The 27,081-nt window shown below is 44.6% G+C and overlaps 1 protein-coding gene across 2 annotated transcripts; it reads left to right on the top strand.

Moving 5' to 3' along the window:
- The first annotated feature begins 7,849 nt into the window (after positions 1–7,849).
- tiparp (TCDD-inducible poly(ADP-ribose) polymerase) lies at positions 7,850–26,329 on the top strand. 2 transcript variants are annotated; one of them, XM_084558949.1, is made up of 7 exons: positions 7,850–8,120; positions 9,090–10,136; positions 17,638–17,827; positions 18,245–18,432; positions 21,671–21,979; positions 23,360–23,617; positions 24,873–26,328. In XM_084558949.1, the coding sequence occupies exons 2-7, from the start codon at positions 9,115–9,117 to the stop codon at positions 25,060–25,062; spliced, it is 2,157 nt and encodes a 718-aa protein (XP_084415075.1). In that variant the 5' UTR covers positions 7,850–8,120; positions 9,090–9,114; the 3' UTR covers positions 25,063–26,328. The 2 variants fall into 2 exon arrangements, with proteins under 2 accessions (XP_084415075.1, XP_084415076.1); XM_084558950.1 differs by lacking the exon at positions 7,850–8,120 and adding an exon at positions 8,659–8,718 and having other exon boundaries at positions 24,873–26,329.
- Positions 26,330–27,081: the final 752 nt, after the last annotated feature.

The following is a 27,081-nucleotide window of genomic DNA, read 5'->3' as shown; positions in this document are numbered from 1 at the left end:
TACAGGCAACCCGAGCTCCCAAGCACTTCCAAATGTCACCTACACAAGAGAGAAAACAACAAGTATTGCAAATCAGTGCTCAGTTAGAGAGTTTTTTTCATGCTGGAATTAAATTGGCAGATACACCTTCAATATCTGATGCTGACTCTACATGCTGACACAAAATGAGCTGAAGTGTTTGCATCAATACAACAGCTGAGCCCATGCAAGAAATATTGGTCTTGTAACCTTCAGTCATAAAGGCTGCAAAGTCCAAGCTTCCTCCAACCATAAACATGGGACAAACAAGATGCCCATCAAAAACAATATAACACTGTCACGTTCAAACATCTAGTTCCAAATGTGAAAGTACCCCCGTTCTTCTGCGTCTCCCATTCTTATATGTCCACCTTTAGGCTCTTTTAACTGCTTTTCAAGCGAAAGAGAAAATGTTGGTGAACATACCATCAGTTAATGTAGGTGTACATTAACTGGTTTAACACATAAATCGGGCCCTTGCAACCAGCTCTAAAAATAACTGCAAACGTTGGTAAAACGTTAGCCGTGCAATAACAAATGGACTAAAACACGGCTTTATGCAGCTTGTACGCAGTATTCTTTTATGTAGTTGAGTGACATTAGCTGTGCTCTTAACGTTAGCCTTAAAAATCAGAACAAAACAAGAGATGAAGACTGGCTAGTGAACCAAAGTGCAAAATGTACAAACCTATAAGACTGGACACATTTATAAAGTTGTGCCAGGTTGAAATATAATGTAATTTTCCTTTAAATCCCAAAACAGAGGACTTCTAGCCGTCACTAGACGGCTGCTGGACTTCCTGGGGAATTGAATTAACCTCATCTGTGACTCCAAGTGGCACCACTCTCAACAGTACATTTCAGTTTTTTTGAATGGACAGTTACTCAAAACATTACACAACCCATCATGACTTCCGTCCATTACCCTATGAGATGTTTTGTTAATTGACAGTTAATAGGCCTTTTAACAGTGCCACATATTTCACATAAAAACAGCAACAGCTCTTTTGCTCTGGAGATTCTGTGAAAATTCTGAGGAAATAACTCATGTTTATCTGGAGTAGGAGGAAGGCAAAATAACTACCTGACTACAATCTACTTATTTAAGAGCCACTCAATTGCTTTCAGAAGAGTGAGTAGTCGACTGAGCTTTTAGGCCACATCATCATCTTTTTTTTTCTTTTTTTTTTTGTGGATGTGACACTGCAGTGGTTTACACAACTATACAATGCAACAGAATACAATTATTAACTGAAAGTGGCTTACATGGCATAGACTGTTTTATTGTTCTATTGTGGAAGGAGTTTGAAAGACGTGGCCGTTCCAAAGGCATCGAGAGTCAAACGGACTTTGACAGTGTTATGTAGCTTGGTGTCTGCTGCAGGTTTTGCCCTTATCGGTGTGATACTAAAACCTTGTGGGCGAACTGAGGCTTGCACCGCTCATCCAAAAAAACGGCAAAAGAGTGAATGAGCTGCAGTCAGTGAGCCGCGTCCTGCTGATAATGTGCCATATTTCCTCCGCTGAGCAGTAGCAGTACGTAACATTTAGCCAAGTGATATGAGGACCACTCATCTGAGTGGCTTCAAACTCAACACTGCACTTATTCTGCTCCTTAGCAATATACCCACCAAGTGTGACGTAGATTGACTAATGGTTCTCGAGAAAATCAAAGAAAAGACACAAAGAGAGTGGAGGTTTATTGCTTTTATAGAGAGATGTTTATTGTATTGATGCCCTTAACAAGTCCAGCAGCTGAAGAAGCCATTTGTCAGCTATTTGTCACTTCTGATTGCTGAACACAGCAATAATTGTGTTAGCATGCACACTAGGCATGATATGCTGGGCTAACAGAAATCATTTGGCAATATATCTGTGACCTTTGGGCCAAATGACACAAGTGAAAAGTCCTTTCTTTATTGTTATTTGTAAAGCAACTACAGTGCTTGTTACTGTAATTCGCGGTCTAACATTTGTATCTACCCAAAAGCTTTCTTGTGTTTCTCAGTGTGATGTTACTTCCCTCGCACCTCGAGACATTGACAAATGGCAGGCTTTGGGGAAATAACAGAAGAGCTGTTGACCCACAGCACACATGGACACACACACACACAGCTCCCTCCCGGGCTAATCTTCCATACAGCTTCCCCACCCCCTGACCCCAACCCCAGGAGCCAGGGCTTGCCTTTGATCAGAATACATTGTCAAGGCACACTGGGTGACCTGTGTGTGTGAGAGAGAGGGACAGAGCCTGAAGATTGGTGGGGGTGGGAAGTCCTAACCTGAAGTGCCGGATATTGTTCCGCTACTTCCTGCCCTCTAAGCCCTGACCCGGGGAACCACAGCCAAAGAGCCTTTTGTTTAGCTGACCCTCAAACTCCCCCCTGCCCCTCCCCGTCTCCCTTCCCTCCCCCATCTTTCTTCTTGTCCCTTTTCCCTCTCTCCTTGAACCTCAAACATACACTAATGCCAGACTCTTGGAATTGATCATCAAAGAGACCACCAGAGCACACGTTTATACAGCCGCACACACACACACAGACACATGCGTTCCTGTTACGTTGCCATAGCAGCAGAGATCCCTGATAGTATGCTTTGAACCTGTGTGTGAGTAGGTCATTCTCACCTTTAGGGGTCCACTCAGACGGATCGGATGTGACACTGAGACGGTTCCCTCTAAAGGTTAATGTATAGTTAGAAGCCTGGAAAGGAAAAGATAACATGGATTACACACAGTGATGAGCAGCACTTAGAGAGTGGTCACAATGATCCACCACATGTATTTTTAGCCTCCTTAGTACCTTAGCTTTAGGGCTTGTAAATTTGGTCAGCCTGACAGTCTGGTGGAATATCTCAATGCACTGTATATAAGAAGCCCTGTCCCAAAATGTTTTACAGACTTTCAGATTGTAGCTTAACTTCTGATGTAGCACCATTGTCATCAACATTTTCATGTTCGGTTCATGAAATATCTGCAAAACTAATGGCATCCCCAGTTGCACTTTTTATTTAGAGATAGTGTTAGAGTGCTAGGGTACAACTGTTTCAGGCACACCTGCTAAACATTGGCCTGTTAACTCAAGAGCATATCCAAATGCTGACAGTAGCATTTAGCTCAGAGCACTGCTGGCTGCAGACTCTTTAACATAAATTATACTTCTGCTACGGATTTACGCATATTTATGCTGCTAGTTGGTCGCCTGTGAGCTATGTTGTGTGTCCTTCAAACAATGGCAACGAAAACTGAGAGACTCATGTTGGAGTTGGAGCTGATAAATGAACAACTGCTTCTTTTACTTTAATTTGAAATACACAAATGTGAGAAAACAAGGCAGAAGTAGGATGGATTTTTTTGGGCTTGTACGACCACTGGGAGCATTTTGGATCAATCACAGCTGTTGCAGTCTTTGCCACGGCATGTAATTCCATTTCTGGACGATGCATGTCAGGCAACAGTGCAGATTACAGTAGAAGGTACAAAGCTGTGCTTATCCCATGGCATAGACTGGATGCAGAAGTATAAAACTAGTTTTAGTTCGGATTCATTTAGGTTAGAATAACACAAATTTATACATTTAAAACTGAGACTTAAATCTTGAAGGTTATTACTGTCATGTCTCCTATAGGAAGATTGCATAAATGCTTGTTCTACGGTACAGGCCTCTAAAAAAAGATGAAAGTTCTTGTAATTTCACCCTCCACTGCATCCCAAGAATTATTACCACATCCACCAGCAAATGAGGTACTAATGCACATGCCACCACATGTGACTGAGCTCTACAGTTGTACAAGGGCACACAGTGCACTGTGTGAGAAAGCTAATGTCTTCAGTCTGAAGCAACGGCGTGTGTGCAGACGACGCATTAAACTAGTTGGTATTTTAAGATTTCACTTCAACTAGCATGCTTGTCATAGCTGTGCTAGTAATTTCAGATTATCGAGAAAAGTTCGGAAAGGCATTTAAAGGAAACCTGACTGGATGGAGCACAAAGAGAATGAAGTCTCAGTGTGTTGTATTACAGAGAGAGGATAAGTGCGTGTGAGACACAGTTACTGTGTAGGACGATCCTGAGTCATGCTGAAGGAAGATTTGACAGATGAGAGGAACTCCTCTCCTCACATGGTTGGGTGACCTTGTAATGGGTCACACAACCATGGTGTTCCTTCCAACACTTTGGGCAGTCCACGGGCCTTTTTAGTCACCTGGTTATATCACCCTTGATTTCTAGCTTGCCTCTAGATTGAGCTCTTCATAGAATGCACATATCTCTGACAGATTGTCTGCAAAAATGCCTCCCCCCCCACACCCCCCAAGTGTTTCCTGTTTTGGTTGCATAAGCGCAAATGTAGCACAATACACAAAGAGAAGACACAAAACAATTTCAACTATTTTAGTCTCCAGATTACTTCTGGGGTGTGTTCTCACAAATCGAAGCTTCCCTGCAAAAGAAAAAACAAAACAACAAACAAAAAAACATTCATTTCAGTGCCTTCTTTCATCATCTGAGAGAAAACTGTGGAGCTATATTTAAAACTAACCGAGTTCTGTGTACATGAGGTCTATGAGGGTGCATGCAGGCTGCTGCAGGTAGCTCACCGGTGATGCTACACTTCTCTTTTACTGGCTGTTTGCATTTCATTTGTTAAATTTATTCGGTCTGTTTGGCAGTTTGCTGACTGTGGAGATGCAGATATGATTTGCAATATCTGCAATACAAAGCAAGTGTTTCTCCAGGGAATGAAATCCCTTTCATAATGTTAATGTTTAGATGGGTAGCAACCAGTGCAAGACAGAAGCTGTATATGTGGGTATGTTTAACTCTATCTTAATGCTACATACCTCATTCATTCTTATTTGTATTGCACAGAATTTTTCATTTGTTGTACTGTTTTGCCGGATTAAAGGAATAAATAGTAAATGTGTATATGACCACATGTCTTTTAGCAATATTGACAACATTTCACAGTATTTATGTGTTTCATACACTTCACAAACTCCTTCATTCATGTCCTTTCATCTGTCACAAGAAAACAATTTAAAAAAAAAAAAAGTGAAAAAAAAAAAGGTCTTGGCAGAGCTGAAAGACAGTATAATACACACAGAACCAGTTTCGATCTGAAAGAATGGTACAAGCTAAGTCACCGACTTACTAACTGAGGCACCTGCTATGGGCGTTGGAAGTTACGCATATCAGGAACTTTAGTCATATAACGACAACAGTCTGAGGTCATTCACAATGCTGTCTGTCGCATCAGAGAAGACTTGACAGCAATGTGAAAATATTACATATTACAAGTCCCCAAAAGGAAATGTTACTTTAGTAAATGCAGTGAGTAACAAAATGAAGCTATTTCAAAGTAAAATCCCCAAATTTAACCATTATGATTCACTTGAAAGAGGTAAAATTACTTGCCGTAATGACAATAATTATACAGTGAGGCTTTTATCGTTGTTTATAACAGCCGTGGGTTCCACCGCCGCTTCAGTTACATCAATAAAACGTATTTTTATGTTTCCATGCCGTGGAAGTGTTTCGCGTGCGTAAAACAGGCGTGTCAAGGCTGATGGCCTGTCACCAGTGTTTACTGATTTGGCTTCAGTAACTGTGTTGCGTGTGGGCATGTGAACAGATAAGACTGAAAGGGTGGTGGCTGAAACACAGCACCTTTACCCCGCTGGCTGGCAGAATCGGTTTACCGTCAGTTTTATTTGGAACTGAGTGGCCACCATTGGTTAGAAAACAGGTTTTTTTCCTGCTTACAACAGCAACCGCCTTGCTGCTTCCGACCTCTCACCTCCTTTTCAGGGAGGTAAGCATTTAGGAATTTACTCACATGGACGGAAGAAGCTCCAGTCCTGGCACAATATTACTCCAAATGATCCTATATGTGTTAATGTTTTAACACATATAGGATCACACACATGTATTAATGTTAGCTTTGGCAAAAAAATGTTTTCCGAATGCTCTAGGGTCTCTATAGGTCTGTGCAATGTTTCATCTTCAATGCTATAATATTGCTCTAATTAGGTTTTCACCTTTGATCATAAAAGCACTCATTCCCAGGTGGATTAATGGTTCGTCACAGTACTTGTTGTTTCATGTGCTGAGATCACTCACTGACTTTTGTGAGACAACAAGCAAGCTGGCAGGCAGGTATCTCTTTTATAGGGCGTCCCCTAAGACAAGTCAAAACTTGAACAATGGGACGTCGTTATGCGTGTCAGCCGAGGAGGAATGCTTGAGATCCGTCGGTATGCAACAAGGCAATTATTCTCATATACGTCAGCACACCAACGTCCTCACCAGCAATAATGTAATTTCCCAGTTACTAACCATCACTGGAACTGCTTTGACGGCATCAGTGTTTGCCAGGAAGGTGGCAGTACATATTTCTCTTATGTGGAAGGAAACTCCTTTGAGAAATGAATAATTCGGAAACTCTCCGGAGAGGTTTGGCCTTTTGACTTGTGTCATCAAGAGGTTAACGGTGGGATATGTTAAAAGATATGCTCAAAACAGCGCTGAGGAGGGTTATTAATAGATAATCAATCTCATGAATAGCAAATTCAGTTCAGTGTTTCCTCTGTGGTGACTCACGCGGAGATCCTGACGGGGAAATGAGGGTTACTTTAATTTCCTGTTATTTCACTTTCTAGAACAATAGGAAAGAGAACAGGACTGAATGTTTCATTGTGTGATAAACGCTTGCTCATGTATTCAGATGAAACGTAAATGAAAATCTCTCCACATGTTACAACAGACGCAGAATTTCCACAGTGCTTCTCTTTGATTAGCTAGATTAAAATGTATACTTAGAGGTCCACCCTTAAGAAACCAGAAACTGTTTTGGTTGAGCTGGCTCAAAAGACGAAACTGACGCCGGAAGGCAGCGCAGCACGGCAGGTTCCTAAAAACCTTCTTCTGGTAAAACAGGCAGGAGAGGGAAGCTGACTCAACGCACAGTCAGTAAACATTACACTCCCTTATGGAAATGAGACTGATCAGCTGCACAAGTCACACTGAGGTCGCCTAAACACTTAAAGGAACCGATGACTACTAGATAAGCAAAATGATATTTCTGTCTCAACAGGTTTCGTGTTTGCTATCTTGGGTAATAAGTCATGCAAAGGGTTTCAGTGGAGTTTCACCTCTTTGCTCAAACAAGATTTAATTAGAAAAATATTTGAGTTCATACATTTCTTGTATCCAAATGTGATGTGTCATGTTTAAAAAAAGACGATAGTTTTGCACTTCTTCATAATGAGCAGTGGAAACTGAACAAATAGGAGTACATTTGCTTAAGAGCTGTAGCTAGGGTGCTTATTCTTCACTCTTACGTGCAAATACTTAGCCTTTTTTTTTTTTTTTTTTTTAACTTCACCACGTTTATATCAGCCAGCTTTGCTGTAATTGTCAAGATCAATATTATGCATTTGATTAAGTAATTTGATGAATTGCAGGGTGTTGTATTCTGCATTAATCTCATTAATCTGAGCATCTTGGGAGTGTGTGTTTCACCTGCAGTAGTGTATTTGTTCCATGTAATTTACTAAATGATTTTTCCATCGCTGCTTGCAGTTTGCTTTGAAGGCTGCACGCTGTAATGTTGTAATGCCGGCCGGTTTTATGAGGCTACATCCGGGGGCCGGCATGAAGGGGCCCGAGGGTCCCCCACCCCACACACCCCCATGCAGCTTCTCTCGATCACCGCCAGACGACTCTCTCACCCTCTCTCTCCGTGTCTGTGAAGCGAAGCCCCGCCTCTGGCAGGTTACGGGGCGGAGCCTGGCCGTTCGGAGCCGGGAGGCAGTCAGAGCGTCTCTCGACACAGCTGTGCTCCGCTCTTTGTCGGTCTGTGCTCTCCTGCGCTCCTCTATCCGGGTACAAGGATACAAAGAGAGGGACAGACGGCACGAAATAGACATGAGGTCTGCGGGGGCAACCGAGAGGGCACGAACAGCTTGACCGGACCACAGTGTAGCCCAGACACGGATACTATTATCCCCGGGCTGGATACGAAGCTTCGCCGATGTGCGCACTGGATTTTACACGCCAAAGAGTGTCGAGATCAGGGGGAGAGGGGTGGACGTTGTCGCGCAGGTAGGGTTTTTTTTGTCGCCTCGGCTTTAGAGACATGTTGAGAGGGTATTCTGTCTTTTAAATCTGCTGCTCTGTAACAAACCACCCTGTGTGTCTGCTGCAGTGCTCGGTATTTAAAAGCTGAAAGTCCACAGTGCGTAAAGCTCCTGCTCTGCTGAATAAGTGCTTCTTAACGAGAGCAAAGCTGCTGTAGCGCGGTGGTGAAATAAAGCACCGGGGTGCCCCGCTTGTCTTTTGTCGTTGCTTCGCTGCAGTGCTGCCTGTGTGTGTGAAAGAGTGTGTGTGCGTATGTGTGTGTGTGTATGTCAGCTGGAGCCTACGTGCAAACTTGCTCGGGCAGCGATGTGTAAGCGGCACGTAGACGGCAGGGGCCGCGTATCGGACTCCCGTGATCAAAATATATAGTCCCGAGAGAGGGAGGTTTTGTTACAGTGATGATTTTATCGCTCCTGTTCGGATACGCAGCTGTAATTGCGGGAATGACGTTAGCCGGAGACCAAAGACACCGGAATAGAGGCAAAAGACGCGCACGCAGTTACACTAATGTCCTCGTCTTCTATGATTAATCTGGTGCTCGAGTTCCCTGCAGCAGGATTAGGTAATATTTTTACGCTTCAGTTCCTGGCTGCGCTAAGCTGCGCGAACCTCCCGTAGCCTCCCAAATCCAGAGTCGGTATAACAGGCTGTTCCTGTGATAATGTGTCCGATCGTTGTGCTGGGGTCATTCCAGGATCAGTCCAGGCTAGCTTTAGGTGGCGAGCGAGTTTCGTTTCAACAGGGCGACGGTTTTCTGCCCAGGAAAGGAAAGAGGAGTTTTCACGGTTATGTTTTTTTGGCATTGTAGCTCCTCTGACCAACCTATTAATCATTGCTTTATGCGCCAGGATGACTTCACCTTTGGAAAATGAGATTATAGGATTATGCGAGTTATCTTTGATGACTACCTCTCTCTCTGTCTTTCTCTTCTAGGACTGTCGGGGTTTAGGAGCGGGCCATGGATAAAACTTTGCACATTCTCCATAAATCCGCAGACGGTGTGCCGGCTGGGATCTCCCTGGACATGAGTTTAAATATGGACGACGGAGAGGATTTCACGGAACAGCAGATCGTGGGGCTCTCGGACAAAATACCTCTGGTGAAACCTTATTTTAAGAAGAAACAGAGGAAATTGGATGCTAAATGCCTCCACCGCGCCCTGGAGGATCCTATACTGACCACTTTGCTGAGCACGGACACGCTGGTCTCTGGGGATGGGGTGTTTGTTCCCCGGAACCAACCGGGCCGGACGCCGGGTAATCTGTGCGCTGCGGCTGTGGTGAAACAGAACTGTATGGGCCAGGTGTGTCTCAAAGGCCCGGGAGCTTCTGAAGATGCCACAGCTGCGGCGGGGGTTGGTGGGTTGATGACCCGGGACGTCGATGTGGAGATAGCCGATACTACTGCGGAGCTGGAGGAGACAGAGAGGCGAGGGGAGCGACCCAAGATTGCGGAATCTACCCCTGACTGTTTTCAGCTGAAACCTTGCCTCAAGGCAGCCGGCAGCACAGTGACAGTAACACCCCCAGGCAGGGATTTACCTCCCACAGTTGCACCCCAAGCTCCTCACCAAGAGGGGGCCATCAAAAGCAACGACCTCTTGACCTCCGGGGCTAAGAATCTCCCAGTCAAAGACTGCACTGGAATCCAGGACCCGCATCCCCTCCTCCTGCAGCCTGACAAAGGGGTGCTATTTGAGGATAAAAGCGAAGAGGCCTCCCTGGACCTGGTTTTTGAATTGCTCACCCAGCTCCAGTATCACACACACCAGTCGGACTCAGTGGACATTTGTGTGGATTTTCTCCAGGGACGCTGCGTCTATGGCAATGACTGTGCCCACCACCACACTGTCCTGCCCTACCACTGGCAGATCCGCAAGAGCAGCACTCAGACGTGGCAGAGCATAGTGGACGACTCCCAGGAACAGCTGGAGAGATTGTACTGCAACCCTGACAATGAGCAAATCAGGCTCAAGTTTCAGTAAGTACCCCACTTCCCTGCAACCTGTAGACCTAAGCTATTCTATTCTCTGTAGACGCCATACGGTTAGATACTGCAGAGGGAAGCAATAACAGTGTCTGTTTTACTGATCTGGATCTGTGCCATCTGTGGAAGAGGGTAGGGGGGCAATTCACTTTCAATTCAATCAATTCAAAATAGGAACTGAAACCACAATTTGTGAGCATGTGGAAGTTCATCCGCCTTCAACTTTTTCTGTTTATTCCACACAACATTTAGCGCAGCATTAAAGCAGAACAAGTTTCACATTGCGACAAATATCCACCCTCTGGATCAATAGAAAGTGCAGTGCACTGCAGTAAACTGTTGTGTTGTAAGTACTGCTGAAAAGACTGCTGTGCGGTAAATTGATAGGTATTTGTGACATGGCAACAATGGTGCAGTAAGCTGAGATAGGGTGCCTTTGAATGATAAGCCACTTCTGGTTCCGTGTGTTGGAAACAGTAGACATTGGCCTGAACGTCCGATTTGGTTTCACCGCCGGCGACAAACTGAAGGTTTCGGCTCTACAGGTGTTCTGTCTGTATGTGTGGCTGATGGACTGTAGCCAGGTGAATGTTCCTGTTTGGGTGTTACTTTCACAGCTCTCGGTGCAGCAAATGTGATTTATCTGTGCACGTTGGAAAGTGCACATTAGTCCCTTTGGCCTTCACATGCCTTCAAGTTAATGTGTACCCTACTTGTATCTTTTTATTTGAACTGCTATCGTGCCCTTGTGCACGCATGGCACCCCATCTCCTGATATTAGTTATCTTGTTTCCTGTATTTCCCTTCTTCCAAGCCTAGCCCTTTGATTGGCTGGATCCCCGTACAAACCAGACTTTACAGCCTTCACGGCAGTGCGCTGTGAACTTCCGTGACCCTCGGCTGCCTTGTGCGGTCAGTGACACAGACGCACTTGGCAGCTTCTCTCCTTCCCTCGGTCAGAGTCATGCACATTGCTGTGTACATTCACACCCACACACACGCACGCACTGCTTGGCACGCAGACGTTCGCACGGATCGACTGCAGAGGGAAGCTGAGTGGCTCGCAGTGCTCACACGCACGCTTTATAGCAGACAGAGATAAACCTCTCTTTGACTCTCTCACACGCCCAGAAGATACACATGCATGCTAGCACTTGGCAAGCCACAGTGGGGTGACATAAAGGAGCATGCACTGTTTCCTGTGAAACCGTGCTGTGTGCAAGCGCATTTATACACGAGCGTTCATACACAATGAGCCTTCAGACCTTATTCTGAACACAAGATGCTTATCGTTTATTCTTTTAAAACTCTCCTACTCACGACGGAAAAAGGTCCCCATAACAAATTACAGCATATTTTTGGTCACATTATTGTCTCGGTCTATGTCAGCGGCTCAGTATTCTACGCTTAAATCTATCAACCACATCCAAACCTCCAATCGCATTTAAGTAGCCATGTGTGTTTGTTTATGTCTGTGTGTACGCAACACACACACGGGCTTGTGTGTGTGTGTGTGTGACTTGTTGACTCATGTTTTCAGCTGAAACTCTATGCAAAGTGCATATTGCTCCCCAAACAGGATATGCACCTGTAGGTGTCAACCTAGATTCTTCAGAGGCCTTTTGAGTGTGTTACACTGTCAGACAAGACCATCTGGCACTCTCCACTGAAACTCTAGTATTAAACTAGAAATACCAGAAACATTTTGCCAGTAAATTTCATGTGTATTGGCATGTCGCTAAAACCATAATCAAGATTGCTTTGAACTTACTAAAAGCCACTGTTTTGTATCAAGTACTGAACATTATATCTGTTCATCTTGTGATTAGTGTGTAAAATATTAAAGGGCTTTTCTTTGCGCACAGTTTATCTGTGGCGGAAAGTATGTCGGGAACCACTCCGTAGAGAACTGATTATGCCCCAGCAAAGAGTTGCTCGTCCAATGGGCGAGCTTCATGCAGGGATGGACAGATGAGCAGTGACGTAGTCTTACAGTCACCTGAGCGCTGTGGAGTTTAATTTGTTTACAACAAAATGGCTCTGATTGGTTGTGGGATTATATTTATTTCTCTGTATTGGTTGAAGCACACTTTGTGATGAAATCCAAATGCCCTGATACCAGATTGATATTCTGACAAGGAGTCTGGCTACACCGGGCTAGCTCAGACCTATACTGTGATAATTAGTATTTAACTCACTATTGAATCCAACCTAATTCCACTTAACTAAACCCTTCTGGGAACTGTGAACTCATTTGAACTTGGTCTGGCACTGTCAGAAAATTCTCCGCATAGGCTTTCTTGTTTCTGTTGCTTGTATAGAATTAAGTTTCTACATTTTTTCCCCGAAGCAACCAGAGCATAATAGTCTAAAGAATGTGGCTGAAGTGTATATTCTTACCCCGAACATAAAAACAGGTTTGACTGTTTGCGAATGGTCGAGTGGCGACACTTACATTCCTGAAACTCATGACCTCTCTGACAAATAGCAACCCAAGAAGAGATCCCGGGCTAGGCCTGTAAATATACAGTTGTTTCGTCTCTGGTGGATACCGACATTATTAAATAGTTTGTTTCGGTGTTGCGTTGATGATGGGCGGATTCGGTATTGGTTTGAGAGTGGTGCAGCCTGTTGAGTCACAACCCGGGGAAAGTCAGCAAACTGTTCTGGTTATTCAGTGCTCAGTTCAACCATGTACTCAAAGCTTTGTGTTGCGCTGGGTGTGTGTGAGAGCCCTTTTGATGCCTCCTCTTTACAAATGCAACCCAGCTTGTCTTTTCATGCTCGCAAGTACACACACACTGGGCGAAGGCATCGCCGTGGTTACTACAGCCAAATGATAACATCGTTAGCGATATAAAGAGCAGCAGATGACTTAACAAGCTCTACTGTCGGTATGGCAACGCGGCCCTGTTTTGCCTTGTGCCTCCTGTGTGCAGCAGGAAAGGAGGAAAAGGACAGAAAAGAAGTATTTTTTCATGTATCCGCGTCTGATTATGTGCTGAGCGGCCTGTTGAGGTGCGCGACATGTGAGTGTGTGTTCTGTTCACCGGCTGAGCTGTTTCCCATGTGTGTATGATCCATAGCACAGGTTAATCCCATCCATATGATAAGCAGGAATGGAAGTCTGGCTAATCCGTCTTACTCATGGACTCAGCAGTAAGGAGGAATGTCGCAGTCATCGCTTCTAAAAGTTATACTGTAATAATCCTCCGCTGTAGAGTTGCTTGTTAACAGATTTACTCAGCGAACTTACCCAGCGAACAGCGCGGTGGTGTGTGTGAGGAGGAAAGTGTGTTAAAAATATATTTAATCTTATTTCTACTTGGCCGATTAGAGCATTTCGTGACATCTATTACTTACAGGGAAACAGAAGGCCTCGACCAGATCTCCCATAATTGGGCCAATTTCCTGTAATATCTGGGACTTTAGGACTTCAAAAACATCTCGGCCACTTTTAAATAACCCTGATGAAGCCCACTTTTGTGTGTGTGTGTGCATGTGTGAGTGATAGAGACAGACTCTTTTGTCAGCCAGGTGATAAAAGCCTTGCTTGTCATTAACTGACATAAAGAGTCACTGAGTACCAAGGACAGAGCGACCTGACACCAAGGTGTGTGTGTGTCTGTGTGTTAGCGTGTGTGCGTCTTTGTGTTTATATCGCAGGGATTCCATTTTACCTTGCCATGCCACGAATCAAAGAAAATGAAGGATGGTTGAACCTAGGCGAGCTTGTTTGTGAGCTCGAAAATAAGCGGTGTCAAGATAATCAGTGTGTGTGTGTGTGTTTGTGTGTGTGAGGATATAACGTGTCAGACAGATCATGCCATGAATCAGAGGGGCGAGGTCTGGGTCGCTCTGCCTCTCATTACTCTTGAGTCTGCCTTCCTCCCTCCATCTTTTTTTTCTCCTCTTCACCTCCTTTTGCCTTTTTTGCCCCGCAATCATTCGCTAGGTTTCCTTGTACCTCTGGTCTCGGTATCAATTTTTTCACCCCTCCTTAAGCAAAATCACCCATTCAGTCCTTCTTTTCTCAGCTCTTGGCCTCTGAGGTGTCGCCAAGTGTTCATTTTAATGCAGAACTAAAGTGCTTATCTCCACTATTTTTATCTCATGTTTTATATCCTCACAAATTATACCCTGGGCAGCTTTAAGAATTTAAAAAAGGGTGAAAGGACCGAGAGAGGACACCGCGAACTATGAGCTTAATGATGTGGACAGAAAGATCCACTCTCACAGGAACAATCTAGTACATTCAAGAGACGGCGGTGTACTTTTTTCCCTGTACTTGTTCTCTGGTTGCTCACAGCCTTTAGAGCTAAAAAAAAAAATGGAATCAAATGAAGCTCATTTAAATAGATAAGTTGAAAGTCAGTAGGTTTAACATGAGGAACTAACAGTAACCCATGACATCAAGGCAGTGTGAGTGTGAAAGAAGCCTTCGTCAGCAGATTTGGTTGACTGGCTTATCTAGGCGTGACTGGATGAAGTTTGCATGTGTGTACACGAAGCTGTCGAAAGAATGTGTGTGTGCGTATAAGAGTGTCTTCTATTTTTTTTCTTCTTCTAGCTGGTGACGCTCACAATGGCATGACTGATGCAGGAATGCGGGTCCTTGTATGTGCAGCCGTGAGAAAGTTGGAAGGTGTGTGTGTGTGTGTGTGTGTGTGTGTGTGTGTGTGTGTGTGTGTGTGTGTGTGTGTGTGTGTGTGTGTGTGTGTGTGTGTGTGTGTGTGTGTGTGTGTGTGTGTGTGTGTGTGTGTGTGTGTGTGTGTGTGTGTGTGTGTGTGTGTGTGTGTGTGTGTGTGTGTGTGTGTGTGTGTGCGCTCGAGGCAGCGTGAGGGGGGATTAAAAGTCATATTGACCGTGCAGTGAGTTTTTCTTTATTCATCCAGGGAAGCATTTTGCTGAGCACACACTCTCTCTCTTTTTATTTTTCCATCAACCTGCTTGTGCGTTCCCAGTTGGGAGCTGCCACAAGAACAAAGCGGGTTTGGTGCATTTTCAGAGCCACTTGCTTTGCTCAAGGGCCTCCTTCTTTTACGGCTACCCCCTCCCTAGCCCGCAGTTGGGTTTGCTATTCAAAAGTCGTTTTCCTTAAATAACAAAAGACATTTTAAATATGCTGTCTGAATTTGCATTCTCAGTTTGTGTGCATAGCATTGCACAAACTTGTCAGCAGCCTGACATTTCGAGCGTGGTCTCCGACCTTGCGTTGTGGCCGTGCGTTGCATCCCTTTCCAACTTTTGATTGGCCTCCGCGCTGAAAGCACTCAGGAATCTCAGTGCACTTAATTTAACTGGTGGAATTTTATTTTTAGAACAACTCAAACTAGTCAGGGAGCAAAGGGACAAGGACTGTCAGTAAGAGACAGGGCGTGTGAGAGGTTGATACAGAGGTAATCAACGAGGTGGGGAGGCTGCTTGTAAATGCGCTAAAGCTCACTTCCTCATACTGAAACTGGAATATTTATGCACGCACCATGGGTCACCCTTGAGTTCACACACACACACACATACGGAATCTCTTGTCATCGTGACACACTGCTGCAAGCAGAAACTGTTCTCTACAGATACAGTAAATGCTATGCAGGTGTGTGGCGTGCACTTTAGTTCTCAGAATGAAAAAAAAAAAACAGAACAGAGACGTGCGGAAAGACCGAAAGAAGCAGTGAAACGGGGAACAGAGCGAATGTATGACAGAACAAAGTGAGAAAAATGCAAGGAAACAAAGTGAGCAGAAGAGGTGAAACAGAAAATGTACCATGTCCTCAGTTAGTTTGTTTTTACTGCGTCTTCAGTCACTTGCCTTTTGCTTCCTTATTAGTGCTCTCCTGAATCTGTTGCTGCCTTTAACAGTCAAATTAAAGGTTTGGTTTGCTCTTCGTGCGAAACTGAAATGCTTTTTATTGACGTGAGGTCTTGAAATCAGGTGGATGTTATCTATGTGTCTGGTCTTTCTGGTAATCTGGTGATCTGATAATCAGTGACTCACTCCACAGTTACTGTTTTGTTTCTGCACGTGCTCAGTGAATGAACTCCTATTTCACTTCCTCTTACGGACATGCAGTCACACTGTGACTTAGCAGAAACAGATTGTAAATATAGTGTATAGAACTACTATTTCTATCTGCGTGTGCACGTTTTTGGAAAATGACTCAAGGCCCGTTATTATCACCTCCCTCACGGAAACTGATGTGTGTGTGATCCCGTGTAATCCCACTGACCAGTAACTGCACTCGCAGCAGCCGAAACTGGATGCTTGTGTACTGCATACTCATTGTAATATGCGGTTTCTCTGCTTTAGGCTGACTAATGAGGAGGTTTACACATTCCTACTCAGCTTCTTTGTGTGAAGGGCCTAAAAACACTTCCTTTATTTTGAACAAACACAAATTACCAGAAAACACCCCATGCTCTTCACGCACATTCTCCAAGACAGATGCACGCTCGCAAATGTCTAACCTTTGACATTGCTTCCACTTAGTTTCCCGGCCATAAAAAGTCAATGAGCCCATTAACACAGCGTACTGTTTGCCCTGTCATTGTGCGCGTCTTTTAAATTTTGCATGGCTCTATATGTGTTTGGCTGCATGTACAGTATGTGTGTGTCTGTATGCCTTCCATGCCATAGCGTGCCAGTGTATGATGCCCACATCCATGTAAGTGGTCTGTCTGACCCAGAAAGGATTTGCCCAAGGCCCTATGAAGGACTAATATAGAGAGACTGATGCACACGGCCCGCACTCGTCCAGACAAAGAGGGGTTAAGGGAGGGTGTATGAACGTGACACGCTCATGTGTGCCTGCTATTTATTTAAACACACAATTGAAAAGGGGAATCTCGTCATGCATGCTGATGATCAATGACTTCTCTATAAGAGGACAGGCAAAGCTTCAAAACAATTGTTGAGAATTTTTGGATTCTTATTAGCATTCTTTCTAGGGAGTTAAGTGAGAGTTCATGCAGCTACATATAGGAGGCAATTAGCTTTGCATAGCACAAAGACCAGAAACAGTGAGTCACAGCTTGCTTGCTGTGCCCAAGGTGACAGAACCAGAATTGACTTGGTATACTAATATAAGCTAACAAGCTAAGCTAACATGCTGCTTGTACAGATATGGCAGCAGCGTCAGTCTTCTCATCTGACTCTCAGGAGTATTCTGTGGGGGTTACGATGATGTTTTGATCATGTGTGCCTTGTGTATTTCTATTCCTTGCTTACGTGTGGCTTGAAAGTCACGTATTTGATGCCATGTGACTCATCTTGAGTGAGCAATTAGAGGTTTGGGCATCTTGCTTCAGGGCGCACGGGTTAAATTAAGGTCCCGTCTGTACCCACATGTTTGATCACACGGCTGCTGATGGAAATACAAACTGTGACCATTTAACAACAAGGTGCCACAGCCGCATGTTAGCTGACCGTGCGAGCATTGCCCTTCTCACAGCAGTTGCTTATTTCATTTTATTTAATGACGTCAACCTTGTGTTTCAGGGGCCGATTGTTTACCCTAGACTTCGGGGCGATGCGAGTGTGTGACCTCGAGTTCGACTGCGTCCGGCGGCTGACCACTCCGCCCAGCCCGCTGCCCGTCCCCGCAACGAACGCAAACCCAACCCCCAGCTGTCACACGGTGTGGAAGTACTACTGCAGAGACAACTTTGGCTGGAGGGAATACTCCGAGGTGAGTCATTCAGTGCACGCTCTGCGAACACGTGGCCAGACACATTAACATCGCCAACCCCGATCAATTGTGTAGCCACTGTGATAGAATCAATTAGATAACACATACAAACTAATCACCCTTTGTGACATGGCTATCCCCAACCTACATCAATCCATTCCGCCAAATCAGTGAAAAGTATTATAAGTATCATAAGTACAGTGGCACGTATTATCATCATAGCTTTTGTCATTTAAAAACCAGGCACGCACCACTGACATTTCCCTCTTCCTCCTTCCTCTATTGAATGAAAATGCAGAAAATGACAAGCAATTCAGTCTAAATTCTTCTTTATGTTTTTGCCCTACTCCTTCTCCACCGCCTCCTCCTCCTCCTCCTCTGCTTCGTTTTTGTCCTCCATCCTGTCCTCCTCTACAGCCGGTGGTGAAGCTAATAGAGGAGGCGAGTTCAAGGGGTCTTAAGGAGGTGCGATTCATTACGCTCCAAAACCAGTATATCCTCAACATCAGGGAGGGCTTCCAGCAGAATGCTGTCTTCGGGTTCAGGCGGCAGATCAAGAAGCGGCCCATGTTCATGTCGTCTGTGATACTCACGCCACACCTACAGTAAGTAAACACAACAGATGCTCATTCTAACCAGCCTGTGCTGCTACGGTTAGGAGGTCAGCACCAACATGCACCTAGCTAGGATCCAGAGGTTGAGGTTTTAGCCATAGCATTGCCATGGCGGTCAGCTTGTCAACCAATTATGGTCCAAACTACAGTGATTTCTAACTATTATTCTAAGTATTATTACCTGTAATCAGTTGTTCTCCATAGCATTGTCACTGATGTTAGCATGCAGGCATCACCAAGCTGCTAACATGGCTTGTTAGCAGTCTTGTTCATGCCAACCAGATGAAGGCTGAGCTTGTCAATATGGAAGCTGTGTGGATGCCAACAAGCATTGTCTATGTGCAGTCCATTAACCTCTACAAAGGAGAGCCAAATATTTGGATGAGGACTAAGGTTTGGAACTGGTACTAATTGATAGTAAAGGAAATTAGACCAGTTTCTCTCTCCATGCTTCCGTTTTCATTCGTCCTCTCTAGCAGACCCGTGTCAGTCATTTAGCACACACATTTCAACAGAGACATTTAGTATTTTGGACTAACGCCAGCTATTAGAAAAAGGCCTTGATTTACATAAAGTTCCTGCCAGCATGTAAAAAGTCACTCACACAGAAAGTTGGCACTGAAATACGTGGCACACTGTCTCTGCATGTCTCTCTGTGTTCTCCGAGCGTCATGAGTTCCTATTTGGAGACATGCGGGCACACAGAGGTTGGTACACGATGCTAATGTCACAGTCAGGGTTGCATTCTCGAAATCCTGCGAGCACTGCATTTGCCTTTAATCCATTCCAGTGCTGCTTCACAACGGCAGCCGGAGCTGAACCCGAAACCCGCATTAACACTTGTTATGAATCAGATTTTTTGGCAATCAAACGGAGTCACCGGGAAGCAGTAGATGTCCTGTGTAGAATAAAGCAGGCCTGAGCCAGACAGAAAATGGGATAATGAGGCAAAAGCGATGAGGGGAAAGTTGATAAATGAAGAAAGGTTTAAATGAAACGAAAACATCGATGCTTCCAGTCCCTCTTCAACTCTGTAATAAGCAATTAAGTTTCTTTTTCTCAAAACGTCCTGTCTTTACAACTATGAAGCGATCTGTCTTGCAGCATTGTCCCAGTCTTATTTCTGAAACAAGTGATAGCAGATTGGAAACAAGTGGAGTCATTTCACCCCATTTGCAGATTATTTTTTTCACTTCCTTCGCCGAGCAGGCTGCTGTAGCGGTGTCCTGCCAGTTTCCCACACAGAGCGAACGCCGGAACGAGCTGTTCCTACCGGGCCCCGGCAGTCAAGAGAAAACAAAATGGAGAGCAGGAGATGGAGGAAGGAGAGAGAAAATTAGATGGAGGAAGCATGAGACGGGGAGAGAGAATGAGGAAGAAAAGAGACAGCGAGCTAGAGAGCCCAGCTGAGGAAGTGAGAGAGGCCTAAATGGTTTCCAGACTGGGTGCACAGCAGAGTGGAGCTGTTGAGTGAAGGAGTGTGACATGTTAATGTGGGAAGCCGGAATTTGGATCGAGGGATTTGTTCATGGGACTTTGTCATCTGTTTGTTATGTGTGCGCTTCAGTTAATCACTTAGCAGGGCAGAGAATCTGATCACAGTCACATGATGAGAACAAAAGGCTGCTTCCAAAAAGACCAACTGTTAAACGCCTAGTATTCAGGCTTTAAATGTGATGTGTTTCCAGGGGAATGAATGTAAGTCAGCGCAGTGTCCTCCCAAGTGACCAAAGTAGTTTGTGTGTGTGTGTGTGTATCCGGAACAATCTGTGCTAGGCTTAGAGGTTGAGGTCATTAGCTTGATTGGCACTCTCCCTCGCTCCCCCTCCCACCTATCCCCCTTTCCTTCTGCCATCTCTCTCTCTCCTGATGATGTTATTTTCAGCCATCTCCTCCGTCTCTCCCTCCCTTGTTATCTGTCCTAATCTTTCTCCCTTTCACTCTTTCTCTCCGCAACTCCATCATTCTCTTGTTATCTGTCCCTTTTCATTTCACACTTGTTTTCTGCAGCAGGCTGTCTGTGATCTCTTCAAAGCGCACAGGGAATAGAGACATCGATTGAGGGGGGGAAGGATTGAGACCGGACAGATGAGATAAGAAAGAGAGAGAAAAAAGATGAGAAAACCTGTCACACTAACTCAGAGCCGCGCTGATCACAGTCTCTTGACAACACGTAGACACACACACACACACGCTTCCTTATGGCTGATAGAAGTAACAGCATTTACACTCAGAGAGCGACAACTTGACAGCCCAACTGCTGATATTGACTCAAATGCCAGACATAATAGTTTTTTTGTCACTTCCATGACAGCTCCACAATTGCCATTTTTATTTCCCCTCTCCCTCTTGTTCTCGCTCCTGTCTCTCTCTCGCTTTGCCTCCCCGTCGTCTTGTTTGGTGTCTGGCTTTCATTTTCGCGCGGCCCTGTTGCTTTGTTTGGTCGGTGACGGCTGCCGTGGAGCTGCTCCGCAGTGCAGTGATGTCATTGTTGACAGTCGATGCGGAGCGATTTTGAACGTGCAGACGTGTCGGTTCACTGCAGCGGTTTTGTTTTACGTTTGGATGCAGCTCTGATTGGAAGCACATGGGAATGTGTAGCTGTAGGAAGGTGGAGGTAGCACACAGGGACGTGTGGCTTTTGTTGCTGTACAGGCCTGCGACGGTGCTTTCACTGACCCTCAGCAGGCATGGATAATAGCAACAAAAAAAGTATTATCTGTAGAGATGAGATATGTGGGTGCTATTTGAACTTTGTTTTCTACATAAAACACATCTTGATCAGAGGAATAATCTGTTCTGATCCAGCTTCAGTTCTGTATGTCAAGGCTCAGAGGCTCAGAGTTGGCTGATGCACCAAGATGTGTACTTTATGTGAATGACTAAAAAGCAAGAGTGAGTCAAGAATGAACATTTTTTAATGTTTACTTATTCATTGTATGCACTGCATGTAATTAACATCATCTTGAGTTCTCTATAATAAGGACTGGATTACATAAGGTTTTCCAGTAACATTTCTTGCAATTCATTTACAGGAAATTATGTCAAAACCCATCAGAAGTTCCCAGAGCCTAAGCAGATGACTATACATATGCTTGTTTTGACAAATATTTGGAAATTTTCCCTCAGAGAGTGCTTGCCATAAATTGAAAATGTTACCCTGGCTGTAGTGCTGAAGTTGACAAAACCATCAACAGTATTGTCTGATTGCATAATTTTTATTTTTCAGGACTTTGGGTGGCCTCTCTTTATCTCCTCTCCCCTGTTCGTCCTCCTCCTCCTCATCCTCCTCCTCCTCCATGGACGTCTCCCTGTCGCACCCCCTCTCGCCGACATCCACCAACCCGCCCAGCCTTTTTCCGGAAACGTGGCTGCCTATGACGATGAGCCAGGACTTCTTGCGCGTGCCCGTGTCCCGCGAGGACCGCAGCTACAGGACGGTGTACAGCCTGTTCCACAAGACGGTGTCGGAGACCAAGTTCCGTATCATCAAGATCCAGCGTGTGCAGAACCCCTTTCTCTGGGAGAAGTACAAGAGGTGAGAGCTGCAGCATTTTATTTCTTTTTAAAGCACTCCCTCCGTGCTGCAGGTATCGTCTGTTAATCTAACCACAAAATCATGAATTATTTCCATAAATCTTAACTTGTAGCCGTAACGTATTTGTGCTGGGGTCAGGAAGTGAGCCGCTGGCAGGATTGTGTGTATGCATTTCTTTTGCATGCAGTTTTTTTTATTTTTTATTTAAAGGCTGCACATTGAAGCTGTGGTTTCTGACTTTGGTGCATTTGTGGTTGTTATTGAACGTAGCTCTGCAGAAATTATCACATCATATATGACATAGCAGCAGCATCTATGTTTATAAGATATGATAAATCCATGATGATTCTAAAGTAATACCAGAAGAGTGCGAGAACAGTCCTTGTCTGTCATATTTTGCCATTTTTGGAACAAAACAGATAATCAACATCTTATCCAGATATCTGTTGTTGAACTGAAGAATGTTACAGACCCAGCTGTGTATGTTCTAGGCAGAAACAAGAATGAAAAATCCTTAACAATAAACACAGAGGGAATGATAAACAGTGTAAGAGGCAGAAAATTAAAAAAAAAAAAAAAAAAGAACATGGTGCAGATGGGAGCAGCTGTGTGGGACTTCGTGAGAACAGTTGACAGTGGTGTGTGAACGCAGCAGATGGAGAGATGTTGGGTGATGGCGATGTTCCTGTCGTGAACACAGTGGGCTAACCGCTGCGGTTTGAGCAGGGCAGGTCCTATCAGCTGTGACAGTTAAACTCTCCCACACTGACTGGCACCACACGGTTTCACAATGACTGAAAGTGTGTGTTTGTGAACGTGCATGACGCCGCCTCTGAAAGTGATGCCCCTGCTGAACGTCACTTGATTTCCTCTTCCCACACTCAGGAAACCATAATGCCTCGCTTGCGTGTCTGCGTGTGTGTGTATTGGCGTGCGAGCGGCTGGTTGTTGATCTGAAGGGAAGGGAGCAGCTTTTCCCTAAATTTGGATAGCACTAGGAAATGAAGCGTGTGCCTCCGAGTATGTGTGTGTGTGCATAGCTGGATGCGTGCAGTGGCAGTCTGTGTCAGGTCACGAGCTGCAGGATCAGGGGAGGTCATGCCTGGGTCACAGCCTCTCTGGCTTGAAACGCGCTCTCCTCTGCATGCCTGATTCATCTTCTCACATCAAAAGCCCTGCGTCAATGTATTTGTTTCTCAAGAAGCAGATTAGGCCCCGCATTTCTCCGAGGTGTTTAACATTTAATTACTTAAGAGATGAAATGTCTTTGCATCTGCCTGTTCAGTTGTTTGCTTCAGATTAATTATTTCTTATCAATATATTCCGAGTAATGACCCGTTGAATTAAATACCTGTACTGTCCTCATCTCTGCTCAAACAGGAAGAAGGAGTACATGTCACGGCGCATGTCTGAGATGGACCGGCTGCTGAGCGAGCGCCACCTCTTCCACGGCACCTCGGCCGACGTGGTGGAGGGCATCTGCAAGCACAACTTCGACCCACGGGTCTGCGGCAAGCACGCCACCATGTTCGGCCAGGGCTCCTACTTCGCCCGCAAGGCTGTCTACTCCCACAACTTCTCCAAGCGCTCGCCCAAAGGAGTTCATTGCATGTTCCTGGCCAAAGTCCTCACTGGCAGGTGTGTATGTGCGCTGCTGTTAAAAACTGAATTAGTTAGTATTGCAATTGTTTTGTTATAAAAAGGATGTTTGTCTTGGTATTTTCCTGTTGGAAATGAGTGCAGTAAATAATTAAATAGTTTAGATATTCATACATTTATATATTATTGGTGATTTAGCCATTGAATTAAATACATGAACAGTCAGATGAATGAATATCCACATGCACCACTTATTCTAATACTAGTGCCATAAGTTGTTTAATTCTTCCTCGTCTCAGTTGTATATGTTAGCTACGTCACCCTGCTTTGGTTTGAAGGGAACTGGAAAGAACTTAGTTTGGAAAATGCTAAATCAAAGCCTTATGCATTCTGCTTTTATTGGGGGTTTCATGGTTTAGCGTCCCTAATGAACAGTCCGGCGTGTTTGACAAGTGTGTTCCCTCTGGCGCGTACCTCTTCCTAAACAACTTTCCTTTTTCACCCAACCTCTCCCTCGCACTTTCGGATTAAATTTACAGAAGACATCAGCCTTGATTTGGATCATGAAAATCCCGAGGTCCTTTTCCATAAACCATCTTTCAGTCATGCTATGCATCATGCTTACCCCCCCCCCCCCCCCCCCCCCCATTCCTTAAAGTGCAAGTCAAATCTAGAGCCGCACATGTAAAACAGCTGATTTGGCTGCACCTATCATACATCACTGGCTTTGTTATGCCGCAGCAGACAGTCTCTGGTGCGGCCAGAGGATTGTGCAGTGGTTTGGAAACGCACCACACGTAGCCCACCCCACCCTCCACACACACACACACACACACACACACACACACTCTAAACCTGGGTTCAATCTGTTCCACCAGAGACATTGCTTCCAGACCTGAGTAGGGATATACTGTACACTCCACGTCGTTGTCTGTAGCTGAAAGTGTTCTTATTTTAATATGCTTTATTTATAACCCCCGAATAAGTGCGGCAAAGATTGATGGATGTTTGGGGCTTGACATAAATATTTAAGAGAGGAAAAACAAACTGGTTACAATGGAGTGGCTCATTTCGTATACATGCAGTACATTAATTTCATGCACTTACAGAACATGCTTATATTATTTAAGGTGCCCTAAGACACACAGAAAAGCTGCAGTCTTGTAATCATTAAATTTAGAAGAGTCGTCTTTTAGGTGGTAAATTATTCCTCCGACACTCCAGAAATGAATAAGTCAATGAAAGTCTGTCTCTGGAGCAGCATTTAAACTCCTTCTTTGTTGTGTTCATGCAGGTTTACTGTAGGAAATCCCTCCATGCGCCGACCTCCACCCATCAACCCTCGCGATCCCTCTAGTGACCTTTACGACTCCTGTGTGGACAACTGGGTGGACCCCCAGATCTACGTCATCTTCAACGACGACCAGAGCTACCCTTACTTTATCATTCACTACGAGGAGGTACCCAGCACAGTTGCCGTCTAAGCCCTGCATCAGACCTTTATCTGCAAATACTTCTGCGCACAGCTCGCTGCGCTGGTAGATGAGTGGAGTTTGCAGCTCATGTTGAAAAAGAACAAAGAAGACCGATACAAAGTGGGACTTTTGGTGTAACCAACGCTGTTTGAATCACTTCCAAGCGTCACCCCATCTGGTGCTTGAAACATGTTTGCAAATACTCATTGATTCAGGACTGTAATCAACTGGATGCAACTAGACAGGACTGCACTAAGGAACAACAGGGCGGATTCTACTGGACAAAACTGGACCAGCGAAGGACAACACCTGCTCCGTCCAGTTTTCTGAGGTGGATGACATTTGAAAACTGCTGCATCAGACTTGAGTGGACTCATACACAACTCTTAAGTATCTAGTAGAACTGGGTGCCTAGTGATGCAAATCACCGGCCCAAATTATCTGTTGATTTGAAGCAGATGCAGGAAAAACCAAACTTAGTCCCCTTATCATTTTGACTTTGTCGTTTGGCTGTACATGAACGTATTTCCACATCAGGACAAACGCTGCAGTAGACAGTTAGCGTCCTGCCAGTACTGTGAATGACCAGCTGGCCATATTATTATTATTATTATTATTATTATTATTATAATATAATTATGCTGAGGAAGCCGCAACCAACCAATCAGAGGCTTCCATGACAACTCTGACCCTCCCACCATTCTCAAATCATAGTGAGTGTTTACCTAGCCTCCGGCCCATACGTTTGTTTCAGATCTATGTGCTGCGTGTTTGGATCTTTTGATTTAGTGGACATTAATATTGTGGCCTCTTCAACCAGACAACGGACGTGAGTTTCAGAGGGACTTTAACAAATGGAAATCCACACACTGTAAACCTCCAAGCAGAGGAGTCACATGAAGCCAGCGCTGCTCCCGGTTGCCGTTTTTTGCTTTTTGCGCCCACTGCTTTGGTCCCAGTCGGAGGGACTGAAGCGCGTACACATTCATGGTGAGACTCAGCAGCGCTGTGGCGTATTTGTTTTTTTTTTTGTTCGTTTTTTTTGTCAGCAAACCCCCTGAAACTCATCTCTCTTGGACCGCTCTCTCGCTCAGAGAAAGTAGACTTGTTTTTTTGAGACAAACTGTACAGGCGTTCTCTTTGTTTATATTTGAACTGTGTGCCTTTTGTTCATAAAAATGTTTATTTATGTTAGTTTAATGTAACATTGATTAATAAAGAATCTAAACGAGGAAAAGACTGAGTGGCCAGCTTGTGCTTTGTTCGAATGTATAGGTCAATATTCCTGTAAACATCAGGCTAATCAATACTCACTGAAGGCTAGGAAAGTGGGGGATTAATTGTGTCATGGCAATACAGATTTCATTCCTTCATTCATTCATATAAGTCATTATTATTGGTGGAGGGAAATTTTGCAGTAGTTTCCTGTTATTCCCTATCAATAAACCGTTCTTTTAGGAGCTAGAAAAACGTCACCCAGTCAGTCACCAGTGCAGCCAACTTATAAGAAAATCAGTGACCTCCAATCAGACACAAAAAGGGCAAGCACTTTGTTGCCCTGAGCAAAATCAATCAGCATCAGCATGATGATGCCTGTCGTTACTGACAATGACGACAGCGGGGACCAAAGACTCTGGACCTCTGTCTCCTTCAAATTTAATAAAATCTAAAATTATTTCAGCTGACGGAGTGGAGAGAGTACAAGAGCTTGGCCCACATAATAACAGGCTGCAGGCTTGTGTAAAAGGTAAAGCTCTATCTGGTACAGCAGATATGCTAGCTGGAAGCCTTCACTTTGATTTATTTCCTTAAACAGCAGGGACACGTATAATGTGGGCTGTTTAATGGAGAAAGGCCAAGAGGTTTGAGTTGAACTTTAGATGCTTTTACACAGTATACAGAATATTTAATCAAATAAGTTTTTGATAGTTGGATAATTGGATAATTAATCTGTTATTGATAATTGGACTCCATTAAAGCAGCTAATAACAGCGGTCTGATGTAGTACAACCCCGCCTAGAAACATTT

This window comes from Chelon labrosus (genome assembly GCF_963514085.1).
Source record: "Chelon labrosus genome assembly, chromosome: 13".
Lineage (NCBI taxonomy): Eukaryota > Metazoa > Chordata > Actinopteri > Mugiliformes > Mugilidae > Chelon > Chelon labrosus.
The sequence above is the reverse complement of the archived record's forward strand: the minus strand, read 5'-3'. Positions and strand labels throughout refer to the sequence as shown.

Excerpts from the sequence above, each read along its gene's own strand:
- tiparp (XM_084558950.1), top strand. The coding sequence starts at position 9,115 with ATGGATAAAACTTTGCACATTCTCCATAAATCCGCAGACGGTGTGCCG. Across the intron at positions 10,137-17,637 it reads CAAATCAGGCTCAAGTTTCA|GGGCCGATTGTTTACCCTAG; the intron begins GTAAGTACCCCA and ends CTTGTGTTTCAG. Across the intron at positions 17,828-18,244 it reads GCTGGAGGGAATACTCCGAG|CCGGTGGTGAAGCTAATAGA; the intron begins GTGAGTCATTCA and ends CCTCCTCTACAG.